Source organism: Callorhinus ursinus, unplaced genomic scaffold (genome assembly GCF_003265705.2).
Source record: "Callorhinus ursinus isolate GAN/ISIS: 27379988/994484 unplaced genomic scaffold, GSC_fseal_2.0 scaffold2, whole genome shotgun sequence".
NCBI lineage: Eukaryota > Metazoa > Chordata > Mammalia > Carnivora > Otariidae > Callorhinus > Callorhinus ursinus.
The window spans coordinates 17,320,565-17,336,871 of NW_027397064.1; the positions used below are offsets into that span (position 1 = coordinate 17,320,565).

General features: G+C 57.8%; 1 protein-coding gene across 1 annotated transcript; it reads right to left on the reverse strand.

The window, feature by feature from the left end:
- Window positions 1-1,362: 1,362 nt before the first annotated feature.
- WNT6 (Wnt family member 6) lies at window positions 1,363-14,393 on the reverse strand. The gene is made up of 4 exons (XM_025886989.2): window positions 14,267-14,393; window positions 4,217-4,437; window positions 3,659-3,993; window positions 1,363-1,992 (listed from the first exon to the last, which is right to left on the reverse strand). Exons 1-4 carry the CDS (start codon window positions 14,335-14,337, stop codon window positions 1,531-1,533), a joined length of 1,089 nt encoding a protein of 362 aa, XP_025742774.1. The 5' UTR covers window positions 14,338-14,393; the 3' UTR covers window positions 1,363-1,530.
- Window positions 14,394-16,307: the final 1,914 nt, after the last annotated feature.

The window sequence follows — 16,307 nt, forward strand, 5'->3', positions numbered from 1 at the left end:
CTGTGTAACTTTCAAAGCTGGACCTTCAGGAGTTTCTGCCTTGACATTCAACACAATCTATTTTAAAAGCCAGCCTGAAGTCTGATGACACTAAAGCCACCATGCTGTGAGGAAGCCCAAGCTAGCCACACGGAGAGGAGCATGGAGGAGCCCCAGGGCACTAGACACATATGAGGAAAGCCTCTTCAACTGTCCAGCCCAGCCCAGCCATCGCAGGAGTGAAGGACCAAGTGAAGGACCACAGACAATAGTTCTGCCATAAGGAGCAGAACCACCAAGCTGAATTCTGGCAAATTTGTAATCTACAGGATCATAAGTAATTATTTTGGGGTTGTTTGTTATGCAGCAATAGATAACTGAGACACGATGGTGTTCCCATTGTATAGCTAAAGAGACTGAGGCTAACATGCTTATATTGCAACCTTCTAAGCAGCAGCAGCGGGTTCCAACACAGAGTGCCTGAATCCGAAGCTCATGCTTTGCCTACATACCTAGGTGGGGCAGTCATTGTCCACTACAGTATTTGGACTGTGGGAAAATTGGGGGCTTCCTGAGAAAGAACCAGAAGGAAGGAAATGTGGTTGGGAGCCAAGAGAAACCTTGGGACAGCTTAGCTTCATCTCCTTCTGAGTGTGATTAGAAATGCCGTTCTGGGCAGTCTTTTGGACAGTAACGGGGGTGAAGTTAGTTTTGATGGCAACAAAGTCGGATGTTACTAATAACATTGTTTCATCACATTCTACAGTTTATAAAGTGCTTTAATCCTATGGGCTTGGGTGGCCCTAAAAGTCTACCCTTGAATTCCCCCGGGGGGTCACAGAAACAGAAGGACAGTTGAAGGTGTCACAGTCCCCTAGAATTAAGATGAGGGCTGATCTGAGAGCTGAGTACACTACCAGAGGTGTCTGGTCTTCTTTTCCTAGACCTGTTCAGTCTGTTCCTTTAAAAAGGGACGGCTTAGGTCTTCCTAAGATGCAGGCCGGAGAAATGTGGCAAGGGTGACTCTCCATCACGTTGCCAGGAGAGCTTAATCCAATATGTGAGAAGATAGGGACCTAAGGATGACCCCTGAGATGCTAGTTCTGTCAAAACCATCTTCCTTTACACACTCCTTGGGAAGCCTGGCCCCATGTCAGCCCCCTGGAGGCCAGCTCCCCTCCCAAACTGTGGGCCCAGTCCTATTGGTTTAAATACTTTTATTGATACTAAACTCACCCACCCACCCCATAGCCAGCAGTTCTAAGGAGTCCTGCATCCAGAGGCCTAGAGACTGGCTCTTTGGTTCCCATATGGGGGCCAAAGAGCGAGAGGGACTGCATTGCCTCCCCCCAGGAGCCCGCCAGAGCGCTCCCTGGCGGGCTGAGGTGGGGGGTGCGGTTCTCCAGCGCCCTGGGGCCTTCCTGGGCGGGCGTCTATCCCCAGCCCCGCCGCCTCTCCGTTTCCGGAGGCCTGGGAGATGGGCTGTCGCCGGGAGAAGCTGGGCAGCGCCCCCGCTGGGGTGTAGAGGTCCCGCAGCCGCCAGGCGGCGCGTCAGAGACAGAGGCTGAGCTCCTTGCGCACGCGGCAGCGGTGACACTGCACGACGCAGCACCAGTGGAAGCGACACAGGCAGTTCTCCTCGAGCTGCACGCTCTCCTGGCGGTGCCCGCGGCCGCAGCACAGCAGGTCGCAGCCGCTGAGGTCCGGGGCGCTGCTGTTGCAGGCGCGGCCGCGCGTGCCGGGCGAGCCGGTGCGCCGGTTGGGAGCGCAGAAGTCCGGCGAGTCGGCGGCGTAGAGGAGGTCGGCGCGGCCGGGCGGCTTGAGAGTGCGGACGGCGGGCAGCAGGGCCTTCCCGTCGTTGGTTCCCATGACACGCGAGGCGCCGTGGAAGCGTTCGAGCAGCCGCGCGCCCACCTCGCGGAACGGGGGCAGCTTCTGCCAGCAGGTCCGCAGAGCGCACGAGCCCGACAGCCCGTGGCACTTGCACTCGGTGCGCGTATGGCTCCGCACGGCCTGCGGCGGAGAGCGAATGAGCGGGCGGATGGGGACAGATTGCGGGTGCGTGGTTTGGCAAGGCCCAAAGGACCGACCTAGAATAAGATGGGGAGGGTGGGGGGTGGACGGAAGAGAAAAGAGCAGACCAAAAACAAAAAGGAGAGCCCAAGGTGGAGAGGAGGAAATCCAGGGAGCAAGAGCTCCGAGAGAAAGAAAAATGATAAAGATGGAAGAGTAAGAGAAGTGGGGGGAGTGGGGCGCTGTACTGTACGTAGCACAGAGCCCGCAGGATCCAAAGTCAGGGAGCGGGAGAGAAAGCAGAATGGACGGCAGGGGTGAGATTCTCCCCGGAGGGAGACGGGCAGGGGTTGCAGCTGTCGTGCTCTATTCCTCCTACCAACCTACCAACCCGGCCCCCTCTCGTTGCTGCCCCTCACGGCCCCAGGCAGGGCTGAGCAGAGTCGCAGAGCCGGCCTCCTGGGCGTCTGTCTCTGCCACCCCTCCCCACTCCTCTCTGACAGGTATGTGGGCCTGTCTGGACTTTCCTCTCTGGGCCCCCTCTTAGCCCCTGCCTGATGCCTCAGGCCTGAACCCTGGAGGACACAGGATGTGTGTGGGGGCGTCCCTAGAGCACACTGGAACTGAGGCCTAGGGTGCCGAAGGGCCCACCGTGAATGCATTACTGAGAACTGGAATCCAGAACTCCTGCCCCTTCTTTGCTATTTTGTGTCTGAAGCTGGGGTCTAAGAGTCACAACCCCACTAGAAATTTATGATGTCAGAGGACCCGGGAAGATCATCTCTGGAAGCTCAGAATCCAGAGGCCAACCTGATCTACGGACTTGTGTGCCCCCCTCTTCCCAGGCCTCTTTCCTTCCTCACACCCCCTCCTGGAAACATCTGACCCAGACAGCTTTCTCGTCCCTAAACAGGAGCTCCTGGGGCTCCCCCTCCTTGCAGAGGGAAAGAGAGAGGCTGCCAGGATCCCGAGCAGGGCCCCCACTCTGGGGTTGGTGGGCAGCCAGTTGGCAAGTCCCCAGATTCGGTCACAGCTTTCCTGGCCTCTGCCTGACTCCCTCCCACCTTCACCAACATCCACTCTTTGTCTCTCACACCTTTCCAAGCCCCATCCCTCTTGGGCCTGTTCTAGCCCCTCCCAGGCCTTGCCTGACTCCCCTACCTCCAGACCCCACACCTTTGCCCCAACTTCTGTCTTTTCTTTCGTCCCCAGCTTTTGTCACCCTCCTCTGCCCCTGCCCTGGCAGCTAGGTCTCTACCTGCCCCAAGCTTTGTCCCATCTGTCTGGTTTCAGAGGTTCTTCTGCCCTACCTGAGGTCCCTTAAGGCCCCGAGTCCTCTTTGCGTGTCCCCTCCCCACCCTCCCCATTAGACCACCAGCTCCAGGCCCTCCCAGGCCTCCCAAGGGACTCCTTCTTCTAGGCTAGCCACCTTACCTCCCACATATCCCTCCCCGCAGCCCATCTTCCAAGTGGTCCCTCTCTGCCAGGTGGCTCCCACACACATGACATACTCCTGCACCCATAGGCCCTCCCACGCACCCCCACTTCCTCACCCTTAAACAAACACGGGCCCACAGACCCCACCCTCACCCACGCCCACTCACATCCACCCATGCTCGCACATTCACACCCACACACACTCTTACACACCCCTGCCCCCACTCACCAGCCGGCCGGCCTCGTTGTTGTGAAGTTGCACCAACGCACGGATGTCTCCGCGACCCCGCTTGTGCCGCGCATCCATAAAGAGCCTCGACTTCTCATCCCCAAAGTCCACGTCGTCGCCGCAGCCTCCCCACTCCCAGGCAGCGCTGCCGTCGGGGGAGCCGGCCGGGCCCGGGGGCCCGGGGGTGCCGGGCAGGCCAGGGGGGCGGGGAGGGGCCCGCCCGCGGGGCGCCTGGCAGCCGCACTGCAGCAGCTCGCCCATGGAGCAGGCCTGCGTGACCGCGTGGCTGGCGCCCGCAGCCGTAATCGCAAACACGAAGGCCGTCTCCCGGATGTCTGCGGGCGCGGGGATGGGCGGTCAGCGGGGCGACCGATGCTGGGTCCAGGGGCACCGGGGCAGGGGAGGGGCGAGGAGGTGTGGCTGGGAGACAGGGTCAGGGCAGGGTGCCCACAGACCCATGGGACAGGCGGGGCTCCGGCAGCCTCCCCCAACCCCCCTGATCCCCTAGAGACCAAAAAGCAGCCCCACCCCCCACCCGGGTGCTCTGCCCTCACTGACCCTGCTGCAGGATGCGCCCGAAGGCCTTGCTGTGGCTGGAGCAGTTCCAGCGGCGGAAACGGAACTGGAACTGGCACTCTCGCACCCCAAGCCGGGCGCCCCGGGCCAGCTCCGCCACCACTTCTGGCTCGGCCTGACACAGCTCAGCCTGCCTCCCTGCCAGCCTCCGTGCTTTCCTGCAGATGCTGGTGGGGTCCATGACCAGGGGGCTGCCCACCGCCCTGGAAAGCAAAGAGCCAAGTTCCAGGGTATGACTCACAGGGCTTCGTGGGGAGGTCGGAGCGGGGAGGGAGACCAGCCCTGCTCAGCCCAGGGCTAAGAGCTGGCATGTGCCTCTTGTCTCACCCCACCCCAACTGAGTTTGAGATTGTCCTGTCTGGTTCTCCTTACCATTCCAGGTCCCTTCTTAACTAGATTTTAGACTGAAACTGCTATAGGGCAAGGATTTGCTCTTATCCTTCTGTGCACATCTTCATTAATAAGTCCTTATAGGAAAGTGACTCAAGGTCCAGGCACAGGGCACCAGGTGAGCCAAAAGGGAGACAAGGAAGAAATGAACAGGAGAAAGATCAAGAAAACTGTCAGAGTAGAAAACAGTATGAATCACAAAGCGATACAAAGAAAAGTGGGCAGTATCACAGAAGGATCTGGTCTTAGTGGACAACAAGCTGGTTTTGGCAGCTGAACAACCCTGATGCTAGAAAGGCAGGCGCAATCCCAGGGATATAGAAGGCCACAGGATTTTAGAATGGCTAGAGAAGGGAAGCTCTGAAGGCAGTCACACCCCCTCTCTATCTCAGTTTGTCCTTCTGTAAAATGGGAAGGTTGGACTTTGATCTCTAAGGTGGACCCTCAACCATGATATCCTGTTCCCCTGAACTGGAGAGCAGGAGGAAGTAGCTGGGGACCAAGTCTCTGAGGCATGATTGTGAAGTAAGTGATGCGACCCTTCTGCTCCAGGTTCTGTGACCTTTTCAGAGCAGCAGGTCAGCAAGCCAAGCCCTGACTGTCACTGGTTGTGACTGGTTTGGGGAGAGGGAATTGCTGTTTGGCTCGGTGGGTAAAGACCTCACGGGAAGTTCTACACGCTTTCAGAAATCCCTCCATGCCCGGCCTTCATGCCACCTAAGGAGAGAGCTGTTATTTGGTTTCCATATAGCAGACCCCTGAAGGTTAAGGTTATTCACACCTGAGTGGAACTGCTTTAATCAGATTGCTCTGACTTGAACCCTTAGCTGGGATCCCTGTGCTTGCTGTAGGAATGAGTGGGTGGAGCACTTGGACCTGAGAGTCATTTGAGATCACACAAAAACCCTTCAGCAGAGGGCAGAAAATGACTCCCCGGTGGGGAGAAGTGGCACCAGGAGATAGAAAATGCAGAGGAGAGTGGGAGCTAGGTGCCAAAGGTCAAGGTGGCCTACTTTTCAGTTTAGCTTTCATGCCCATCCGCCGCCCCCACCCGAGTCCCATCCCCATTTGTTCCACAAGTGCAGGCTGCCCAGGCATGTTCTGGCCCCACAACAATGAGATGTAATGGGCTTGAACAGCAGCGAGCAGAATTTAGGTCTTAAGGTAGAACTTCTCAACTCTGGGGTGTGAGATGCTTGAAGAGAGACTTGCAGGAAGATGTATAAGCTCAGTCCTTTAAGGTCTCCTACTCTTCCCTGCCCCCAATCAGACCCCACCCTATCAGATCATTGTCAGCCTCTCCACCCAAGTAGTCCTGGAGCCAAGATTCTTTTCTCGGTGAAGAGACTTACAGTCCAGACCTTCCTTCCTCCATGCTTAAGACCTGCTCATCACTGCATTCCAACCGCAGCCTGGAAAGGTCCAGCTCCAACCCCTTCCCAACCCTAGAAAAGTGGTGGATGGAGCAGTGGGGAGTGGGCCACGGGTAGGGTAGGGGCAACCCAAGCTGGTTCCCTGTGGCCCAATGACCTTCAAGTGTGCATCAGTCTCTTGGCTATCTCTCTCTCTCTCTCTCTCTCTCTCTGTCTCTCTATCCCCCCTCCACCCACTTATCCACCTCATTACAACAAGGATTTGAGGCAGCTTCCAGCACGGTTGTATAGGGTCAGTAGATAAAGACTATGAGCACCTTGGGAGTTAAAAGTATATTTTCCTTTGTTTCCCATGGCAGATTTCTAGGTGCTTCATTGTATTTCCCCCAATTTTTATTATGAAAATTTGCATGTTATGATTACTGTAATACTACAATGAACACCATTTAATACATGTTTCTGAATGAATGAATGAGCCATCTGCGGAGAACGTCCTCCCTTGAGGCCAGGCTCCTGTCCACCCGTGATTCCAGGACTCCTTACTAGCTTCCTCTCTCTCCATCCCCTCCCCCCACACTGGATGCAGAGGCAGGGAAGCAGGCCTCCCCATGGCTGTCCAGCTCCTTTCCCGCCACCTCGGAGTCGGGCTCTGAAAATTCATCTTCCCCACCCCACCCCCACGCCACTAAGCTCCCCAGTCTCCCGCCCCAACGCTGCCCTCTGCTAACTCCCTACTTTCCCAAGGTTGACTGGCCTTATCCTCTCAAGGTCACTCTGACCCCATCCCTCTCCTCTTGCTCCTCCTACCCTAGGGAAGCAGGAGAGGGTGGGGGTATGCAGGGAAAAAAGCAAAAACCTACAAACCTCCCGACCTTGTCTGCTTGCCAGGGGCTAGAGATAGGAGAGAAATCGGGAGGAGCAGGAAGGGTAGGGCCCTCCAGGAGGTGGGGCCAGTCCTTTGCAGGGTTGAGGGGCTGCCCCAGAGTCGGTTCCTGGTCTGGGTCTGGCTCCCCAGGCTGGCTGGCTGCCTGGGAACGAGGCTTGTTTACGAGCTGGTCAGGAGGAGGGATGGGCAGTAGTAGCAGCTAGAATCCCAAGGGACCAGCTTGCTCCCTGCCCTGCTGTCCTCGCTCCCATCCCCAAGTCACAGGAAAGAAAACTCCAGAAGAGGAGTGGCAGGGGGGCATTGGGCAAAACATCAAGCCTCACTTCTGTACCCTGGTCTCTGTCAACTCCGGGTGAGCTGTGCCACTGTGGGCAAGTCATTCTCTCTCTGGGCTTCAGAAACCTGAGGAGTTAGCATGAGAAGCTCCCTTATCCCCTCTAACGTTACAACTTGACTCCACATCAAGAAATAACACCCCCATCTCCCCTCTTCCTTTACCCTCCTTTCTTCCCTTCTGCTTCCTTAGGGAATCAACTCCTCTTTTTTGGCCCTTGAGTCAGCATTGGCCTGGGGTCAGCCCAGGGAAGATGTGCCCATTTGGGAGCATCTGCATGTTGTGGGGGCTGGAGCACAGTGGTGGTACGAAATATATAATATGTAGTATGTAGGACCTGAGATCCTAATCAAATAGCCATTCCCGGGGAATAGAAAAAAGGAGGCTAGTCCTAAAAGAAATCAGTATGCAGACAAGAAGGGACAAGCCTAGGGTTGGCCATTCTAACTGGCTTGGCCTGCGCCAAGATCTCCCTCCCAGGGACCTTGATTGGTAGAGTCAATAGCCAAGTGAGGTGGCATTAAGGGCCAGCCAGTTGCTACTAGCAGCATCTGTAGATCTAAGCCCTGGGGGCCCCAGGTTCTGGCCTAACCCACCTTTCCATGCCTAGATTCAGAGGGCCAAAGGGAATGCCAGAAATCACCCAGTCCTACCTCACCCACCTCACACACACCCCCCCCCCATTATACAGATGAACATCTAAGGAGGGAGGTGACTGACGCAGGCCACTCAGCAGAGGGATCCTTACTGCAAGGAATTTAGGTGAATATTTTTAAAAAATTTTAAAAATATTTAGTTAGTTAGTTGAGAGAAAGAGAGAGAAAGCATGAACAGGGGGAGGAGCATGCTGAGCAGAGAGCCCAACATGCCGGGGCTCCATCTCAGGACCCCAGGATCATGACCTGAGCTGAAGGCAAGTGCTAAACGGAGTGAGCCACCCAGGCGCCCCTAGGTGAATATTTTTGAAACCAAAGGGGCTGGAGGGAAATGACCGCATGAGGTATCAAGGTATCAGGAGACCTCAGATGGAGTCACACGCCCTCCTCCACACAGCCCTTCCTTACTCTTAGCTGGGCTGGCTAACTCTGCATTCATCTGAGATTACACCTCTAACTTTCTGGACCCAAAGCCACCCCCTCACACCCCCTAAGTCATTGAAATCATACCCAGCATGTCTCCAAGCTCACCTCAGATCCCACTTGCCCCAAGAAGCCACCCCTGAGCCCCAGCCCTCACTGACCCCACCCCTTCCGCAACGCAACACCTCAGGTGTCGCTCATCTGGGGGTGCTTGTGATCCTGCTAGCGCATGACTATTTTGTCTTGTTTTCTCGTCTTATCTTTCCACTTAGCTTGAAGACACACTAAAGACAAAGATTTCACGAGGAAGCATAACATCATCAATAGCGCACCTTCAGAGTTTGGGGAGACTGTGACTGGGGTTTGGATCTGGGCTCTGCCATTTGCTTATTCTAAGATGTTAGCAAGTCCCTTGGCCGTGAAGTTGGCACTTAATATTTGTTGGATGAATGAGACCTAACCTTCTGAACCTCAGTTTCCACAACTGTAAAATGGAAATAAATGATACCTGACTGCTTCTCTGGTAACAGGAAAAGGGTCTGTCTGGACAGTGAGCTCCAGCAAGTGGGTTTTGTCTTCCGGGTATCACCCGGATTCATCTCTTGGGCCTGCCCAGTGCGGGGCAGGCAGCGTTTGTGGGTTTGTGAGAACACCCTTCTCACCAACTCTCTGCCCTTACTCCTCCGCTAGGATCCCTGTGTTTCCTCCTCCTGGCCCTGCCCCTGGACCAGAAGCACCCTCCAGGACCCCTCCCCTTCCCCAGAGAGCACTCCTAGGTGGATTACTCAGGAGATCACAGACCCTTTTGATGTCCAGCCTCCTCTGAAGGGCCTCATGGCCAGCCCCCCTCTATTTCTTCACACTCACCCCCAGGGTCCCTAGTCTGACCCCCACCTCCTAGGAGCCAGCAGAGGGAGCCCTGAGCCCCGGGGCTGTGGGTGGGGGCTGCACGGGGGTGGGGGAGGTGGGTGGTGGAGAAGGGGCAGAAAAATGTTGCCTGACGGCTGCTGAGGCGGCTGGGCCCGGGCCTGTGCCCGCCCGCCTGTCCTGTCCTGCTCTGTCTAACTCGGTAATTACTGCTCCCCCTCCCCCAGCCCCTACCCCCACCCCAAGCACCACATCAAAGCCAGTGATGCCCCAGCTCCATTAACCCCTGCCTCCCCACCGCCCACCAGACACCCCATTCCCCCCCTCTCCCACACTGGCCCAGTTGGGTTCCCTCTGCCTCGTCCTGAACACTGCCCTTCCCCTCTCCTTCTCGTAGCTCTTGGGAGAGGCAGGGGCTCTCCCTTCCCTGATGGCCTTCACCAGTCGAGAGGGCTTCCTATCAGGCAGGGCTGTGGAAGGCAAAGGAGTGCACACACTGACCCTCCACGGGATTCTCTGAGGAGAATCTGTCCTGTGCCTCTGCTCCCCCATGCTGCGGTGGGGAATACCCAGGTGAACGGGGGGCTGGGGAGCAGAAGGGGCCTGTGGAAGGCCCTGTACCCCTTTCCTGACTGCACACAAAGATGAGGTACTCAGCAAGAGGTGGACTCCCAGCCCTGGTCCTCACTGCCTGTATCCTGGGTGGCCTTAGGCACCAGGCCACTTAGGCCTTAGGCAAGTCCCCTCCTGTCCCTGGATTTCTAACTTCTGCTGGACTTCTAACCAGAAGTGAGAAGATTGGCTTAGATGATCTCCAAGTCCTTCCTAGATCTAATTTCTGGCTTAGATGAAGGGCTTGGAGCTGGAGGAACCAGCTTTGGAGGCCAGGTGGAAAACAGAAGGTCCCTCCCAGCGACCTTTCCCTCCCTCAGCTCCTCCTCAGGCGGATTAGGGGAAGCACTCAGGGTCTCACCCCACTCTGCCCCGGGGCAGGAAGGAGGACCCAGGCTAGAGGGCGCTCTGCCCAGTCCCCGGGGACAGGCTGCTGTGTTCCCCAGCGCCTCCTGCTCTGGCTGGCTGGGCGCCCTGCTACCAGCCTGACCGCGGCCTGGCTGCCCGCCCCGCCCTGGCCTCATCCCCTCCACAGCTGCATTTCTCCATCAAAGTACACATTCTGGAATCCCCCTCACTGGGCCCTGGTGATCAAACCTCCCACTGACCTCCCCCCCCCCCCCCAACTCCTGGTTTCCGTTGAGAACGGGGCAGGAGGGGGCTGCCCCCCCCACCAGGAGATGTCACAGTGCCAGGACTCTGGTGGGCTCGGGGCATGCTCTGGGCTGGATCGAGCCAGCCTCCTTTCGCCCCTGCCCTTTTCTGCTCACAGCCCCATTGTCTCCCTCCAGTGGAAGCTGCCAAGCTGGGAGGCCTGGAGGGGGGGTACTGGATGGCCACCCCACCCCTATTCTCCACCCCACCCTGAGCTTGATGGGGGCCAGCCACCGGACTGCCCACAAAGGGTCAGATAAAGACGCAATGGAAGAGGGCAGCCAAGCTCAGCCTGGAGTGGCGGGGGGGCCTTCTAAGCTGGACAACCTGGGTGTCAGGAAGAAGCCTGGGTCTTTTCCCTGACTCCCTGTGGGGCCAGAGATGAGGCTGTCCTAAGCCTCTGGTTCCGATTTCCTTTCCGTAAGTGGGGGGGTGGGGAGAAAGGCAAGATGAGCTGGGGGAAGGGAGTGAGACTGGGTGCTGTTTTGCTTGTGGAACAAGGAGGGGGGGTTGGTTTCTTTCATAGAAAATATAAAACAAAGAGGAAGGGAGAAGGGAGATTGATTTGGCCATTCTGTGAGAGTGAGCTATTTTCCACATCCACTGATTGAAAGCATAAATAAAGATGGGTCAGACAGTGAGAAGAACTTCCTGGGGGAGGGTGGGAGGGGTGCAGAGAGCAGGCTGGAAGGGCTGGGAGCTGGTGACTGGGAAGCCGCAGACTTTCCCTCTCTTCCTCACACTCTGTCAGGGCCAGAGCACAGGCTGGATGGCCTGCAGGCAGTGGGCTGGACAAGAGGACCTCAAGAGAGCCTGGCCAATGTCCTGGAATCTGGGATTCTGCGATTTACAAAGATATGGTTACAGATGGGAGAGAGACAGACAGAGAGGCCGGAGGCAGAGTTTAGAAAGCATGCATTGCATGGAGGGGGAAGGAGGAGGGGGGAAAAAAGGTGGAAGGGAAACTTTTCTGGAACCTGGAGCTAGGCACCTGAGCCTATTCCAGGACCTGGATCACTCCCCTACAGGACCCTCCTTTCCTAATCCAGACAGTCCAGTCACTCAGAGTTCCTGGGGTCCTCTCTGTCCCCAGCCTGGCTGCAGTCGACTCTGACATTACATTCTAGTAATGTCAGAGTCGACTGCAGGGGCTGCTGCCTTCCTGTCTACTGCTAGAGCTCTGGCCTGGTTAGCATTCTCTGAGAAGCAGGGAAAAGGGGGCCAGCAAGCAGGTCCTAGACATCAGAGAACAGCCTGGACGCTCTGGGCCTGATAAAGTTCCTAGCCAAAGTAAAGCTGGTGTAGGGGGGCGGTGTGGGGACTGAGGGGCAGGCAAGGAGTGGCAGGAGCCTTAGCCTACTGGGGATGCTGGGTCCAGCCCTCCAGCCCAAGCCAGATCTTGGAGATCGATGGTGGGGTGGGGTGGGGACAAGAGAGTAAGCAAGTAGAGTCAAAGATCCTGAGAAAGGAATCTGGGATCAGACCAAAGGAATGAAGTGTCGGAAACAGAGGAGAGTGAGGGGGCCAGTGCAGGTGGGAGAGGCAGGTTCTCTCTGAGAGGCAGCTGAGAGAGGCAGTTGCTGGACACCTTATCACCCCAGCCCCTCACTCTTCACCCAGCTCACCCTGCAGCTGCAGCCATGAAGGCCCCTGTGTTCTCCTACACCTGCTCTCCTCACCTCCTCCCCCACTCCCTGCTTCCCAGCTTCAGGGTCAGTCTCCAAGGGACCAGGCCTCTCTTCCTCTGGCTTGTCACCCACCCAGCAGCCCCTCCTGAACAAAGGAACTCCCATAGACACAAGTCTCAGAAAGGCGAATCAACCAATTCAGCAACACTCCACAAAACTTCCCCAGCACCTTTAGCCTCCAGGGCACAAAGACAAAGCCTCTGCCTTCCAGGAGCAGGGAAGAAGGACCACAGAGGGGATGGTTGTCCCCGTAACTGGCATAGCTGCCCAATGCGTGGGGTGCAGTGGGAGCACACAGAAGGCAAAGGAAGACAAAGAGACAATGTTATGGAGGATGCGGTATTCTACCTGGAAGGATGAGAATGATTTGGAGAAATGGAAAAGGAGTAGAGGGAGGGCAACCACCATCAGGGAGAGACCCCTGTCTCCAATGCCTTGAGAAAGGGCAAAATGAGAAAATGTGAGTCTGGGAAACAAGACAGAGATCCCTTTACAAAGTTTTTGCTTGGGACTCTGGATTTTAAATTTAAATTAATCCTCCTTTTCACGCCTACAGAATCTGGCCAGGAGAACCCGCAGCGTGGAGGAGGGGGACTTAACATTTACAGAGCACCTCCCAACGCCAGATCATTTTGTAGGTAATCCTCCTGTCCGGCCTACCAGATAGGGGCACTGTTTCCCAATTTTGTAGTTGAGACGTTGAGGAGCAGGGAAAAGTGACTTATCCAAGGTCACAGACTTAACAAATGGCCGAGATTGGATCTCAGGTCTATTTCAAAACTGATACTATTATTATACTAAGTTATGCTAAGCCAGGATCGAAGGACGCAAGTCCCCTAGCCGGGACCTGGGTCATCCTCTATTTGCTCCCTCGCTGACACCCCCAGGGACATCTCTCCCGCATCACGAAAGAGGGCTTGCAGCCAGCTGCTCCCTGTGTGGGCATCCAGCTCCCTATCTCCCTGGAAGAGAGGGATCTGCCGGCCCCACCCCTCCTTCCAAACCGGGGGGTGGGGGCGGAGTGGAGGGTAGAGCATCCAGCCAATGCTATGGCGCTATGCAAATAGACAAGACCCTGCTTTCTTAGGATTGGCTGATGCATCAGTGATATTGTCCAAGTCCCTCCTCTTTAAACACCCAGCTATTCCGGGCGGGTCTTTGCAGCTCTGGAGAGACCGGGAAGGAAAAAAAGAAAAAAAAAAAAAAAAGTCTACGGGATCGAGATCGCTGAGAGGTCCCGACCTGGCACCCACCTTCCTAGTTGCTGTCCATCCCCAAGACTCAAAGTTCCCGCGACCTTAGCTCCGTAGTTGTCTGCTCTAGGTTAGGGCCAGGTCTGGAGGCCACGTCTCCTTGGTTGGCCAGGCCTCCCTCCCTTCCACCCGGACCCGCCACGATTCCCAGTACCTCTGAAGCTGTGTTTTTTTTCATTTCTGACCCCCACATCTGGAAGGACCGGGACCCTGGGTCCCTTTCCTGTCTTTCTTCCTCTTTGCTCCAGAAGGAGGATGTAGAAAAAGCCGGGGTCCTGACTCAGTTTCCCTTTACGTTTTCTCCTCCGCCACTACTGTCCACTTTGAAGTAGCCCTCAGAGAGAAGCCGGTGGGTTGTTGAGCAGCGTAAGGCGGGGAAAAGACAGCTGTTTGACCCTCCTTGCCTTGTGCCTTCCCACCTTGTTCCTCTCTTTTCCACAAATCCAGTCCTCCTCCCCTAAATCCAGGGCCCTCCTCACACATTCTTTTCTTCGGATCTCTGACTACAGATCTTCGCCCCCACCCCCGCTGTCTACCCGGTGGCTTTTTCTTACCCACGTGCCAGTTCCTTGAGGACCTGGATTGAGCGCAGAAGCGGAGGGGGAAAGGGGAGGATGGGGGGTGTGTAGCACAAGATAGGAGGAAATACAACCGAATGTGCGGAGTGGAGGTTTCGGAACGTCTGAGTGGCAGTTTAGAAGTGGCCCAGGCGGGGCCCGGCAGGAGAGCTGCACGCACCTCCCCGGCACCTCCCCAGCGGCCCGGGGGGCTGGGCTCGGCTCGCAGGTAGAGCCCGGAGGCAGCGGGAGCGTGTTTGGGAGCACCCCCCCCCCCGCGCCGTCAGTTCCGAAGCCCCCACCCTTGAGCTGCCCGAGCCGCACAGGCACAGCACTCACCACCACAGCCCACCGACGTGCGCGGGACACAGCAGCAGCAGCAGCAGGACGGAGGGCGCGGGCGGCAGCATCGCGAGCGCTCTGCCGCCGGCCGGTGCGGTACCGGGCGAGGCTGCCGGGCCAGCCGGGGCGCGCCGGGGCGCGGGCTTCAGGGCGAGCGCGGGCTTCAGGGCGAGCGCGGCGAGCGCGGCGGCGGCGGCGGCCGGCAGGCGAGGGCTCCGGCGGCGGCGGCGGGGGGGCCCATCGCGGGCGAGGAGGGCGCGGCCCGAGGCGGAGAGCGGACGGGGCAGCCAGCGCCTGTGTCTCCCGCCGAGTTCGCTCGGGAGAAGAAATCAGAGCCGGGGGCGGGGGTGGGAGGGGAGCGGGGCCCGGGCGGGGGCGGGGGCAGGGGGGCCGTGGGGTGGCAGTTGCGACAGTCAGGCGGCGGGACTCTCGGGAGGGAGCCGTGCGCCCCGGGGCTGCAGGCGCGGAGCTCAGCGGAGGGCGGGTGCGAGGTCCCGGGGCGGGGCGCAAGAGCGCCGGTGGCTGCGGGACCCGCCTGCCTCGCCCCTTCCCTTCGCCTCTCGCGGACTGGGAGCCCCCCGCCGCCGCCCAGAGTCAGGGGCAAGGAGGGGCGGGGGAGCAGGGTGGAGAGGAGTAAGGGCGGGGAGGGGGGGTGGAAGAGGAGCTGGGGAATGGGGGACGGGCTGGAAGGGAGACGTTTGACAGGTTTGTTGACTGTAAAGAGAGAAAACTTCCCAGGAATGAGGGAGTTGGGGGGGGCGGTTCGGAGGGAGATGCTGGAGCCGGGGCTGGGGAGGAAGTCCGCCTGGGGCGATGGGTGCTCCGGGGAGGGGTGCCGAACTCGACCGTCGGACGGGCGGACTCAGGAGGGGGTCACCCCTTACCGGCCCCGCCTCCGCACTGCACGCCCCTTTCTCAGCCTTTCCTCAAGGAAAGGAGGAAGCCCTAGGCCTCCACTCTCGCTCCCCAGCCACCCCGCCTCTTCAAGCCCGCGTTCGGGGGAGGTCTGCGAAGGGGAGATTAGACAGCAAGAGGAACCTCTTGGATGGCCTGCGCTCAAGCGCTCGCACGTGTAAGCGAGCGATAGAGCTGAGGTTGCAGACTCGCAAGAGATTAGGAGGGCAGATCTCTCTGCAGCCGGGCCTCGCGTGTCCGCGTGTAGCCTGCCTCATGTTCCTTCCCCAACTTGGCCGGGGCCAGAAGGGGTGGAAGAGCCAGCTGCAGGTGAGATGGTGTTTATCTGATTCTCTAATGCCACAAAAATGTCTTTGATGCCCCTGTCTCCCCCCACCACGGGGGGGAGATCAAAGGCCCCGTGGGGAGGGGGGACAGCTCCATTCATCACACCAAGCTACTGGCAGTGGCTGCAGTCCCCGCTCCTCCCCTCCGCCTGCTTGCCCCAAGGGTGCCGAGAGACAGGTGGTGCAGGACATTCCACGGCAAGCGCCAGTTTCTCTATCACCGCCATCTAGAGTGGCATCAACCTTTAAGGGGATGAGTGGATCTCCCAAGTGGTAGAAGCTTCAGGTACCCAGAGGAAAGCTCCTGGTCTTTTGGGGTGGAGATACCACCTGAACTCTGGGAGTGAGGCCGCTGCCAAGAAACATAAACATCCTCGGTGAGCAGAGAGAAGGCAAGATTGAGTCCCCCAGAGAGTGGGGACAAGTGAATAGAGATTCTGAAGCTGGGGGACGAAGGGGATGCCACAGAAGACCACTGATGCCTAACCCAGGGGACGAGGCAGATCTGGGGAAGGACGGATGAGCAAGTGGAAAACAGAAACGGAGAAACATTGCCCTAGGCACATGGGGAAGCTCCTAGGTTTGCTGTGAGCCCAACCCCAGGGCCAGTGGTGTCCCAGCTGTGTCAGTCTAATGCCCTGTACTGGGGACAGAGAATTTTGGTGAGGGAGCTGGAGCACTCGCGAGAAGGGGAAGGGACCCTGGGTAGGTCGCCTAGTGGCTGAGGGAGCTAATAAGGGGCACGGGGCCCAAGTGTTGCTCCCTCCCATTTTTGCCTTTCATAGCAGCCAGCTACC

Bases quoted from the DNA above. Each gene is read 5' to 3' on its own strand.
- WNT6 (XM_025886989.2), bottom strand. From the start codon at position 14,337: ATGCTGCCGCCCGCGCCCTCCGTCCTGCTGCTGCTGCTGCTGTGTCCC. The intron at 3,994-4,216 runs GTCAGTGAGGGC...CCGCGCCCGCAG, and splicing joins CGGGCGCATCCTGCAGCAGG to ACATCCGGGAGACGGCCTTC. The intron at 1,993-3,658 runs GTGAGTGGGGGC...TCTCCGCCGCAG, and splicing joins ACAACGAGGCCGGCCGGCTG to GCCGTGCGGAGCCATACGCG.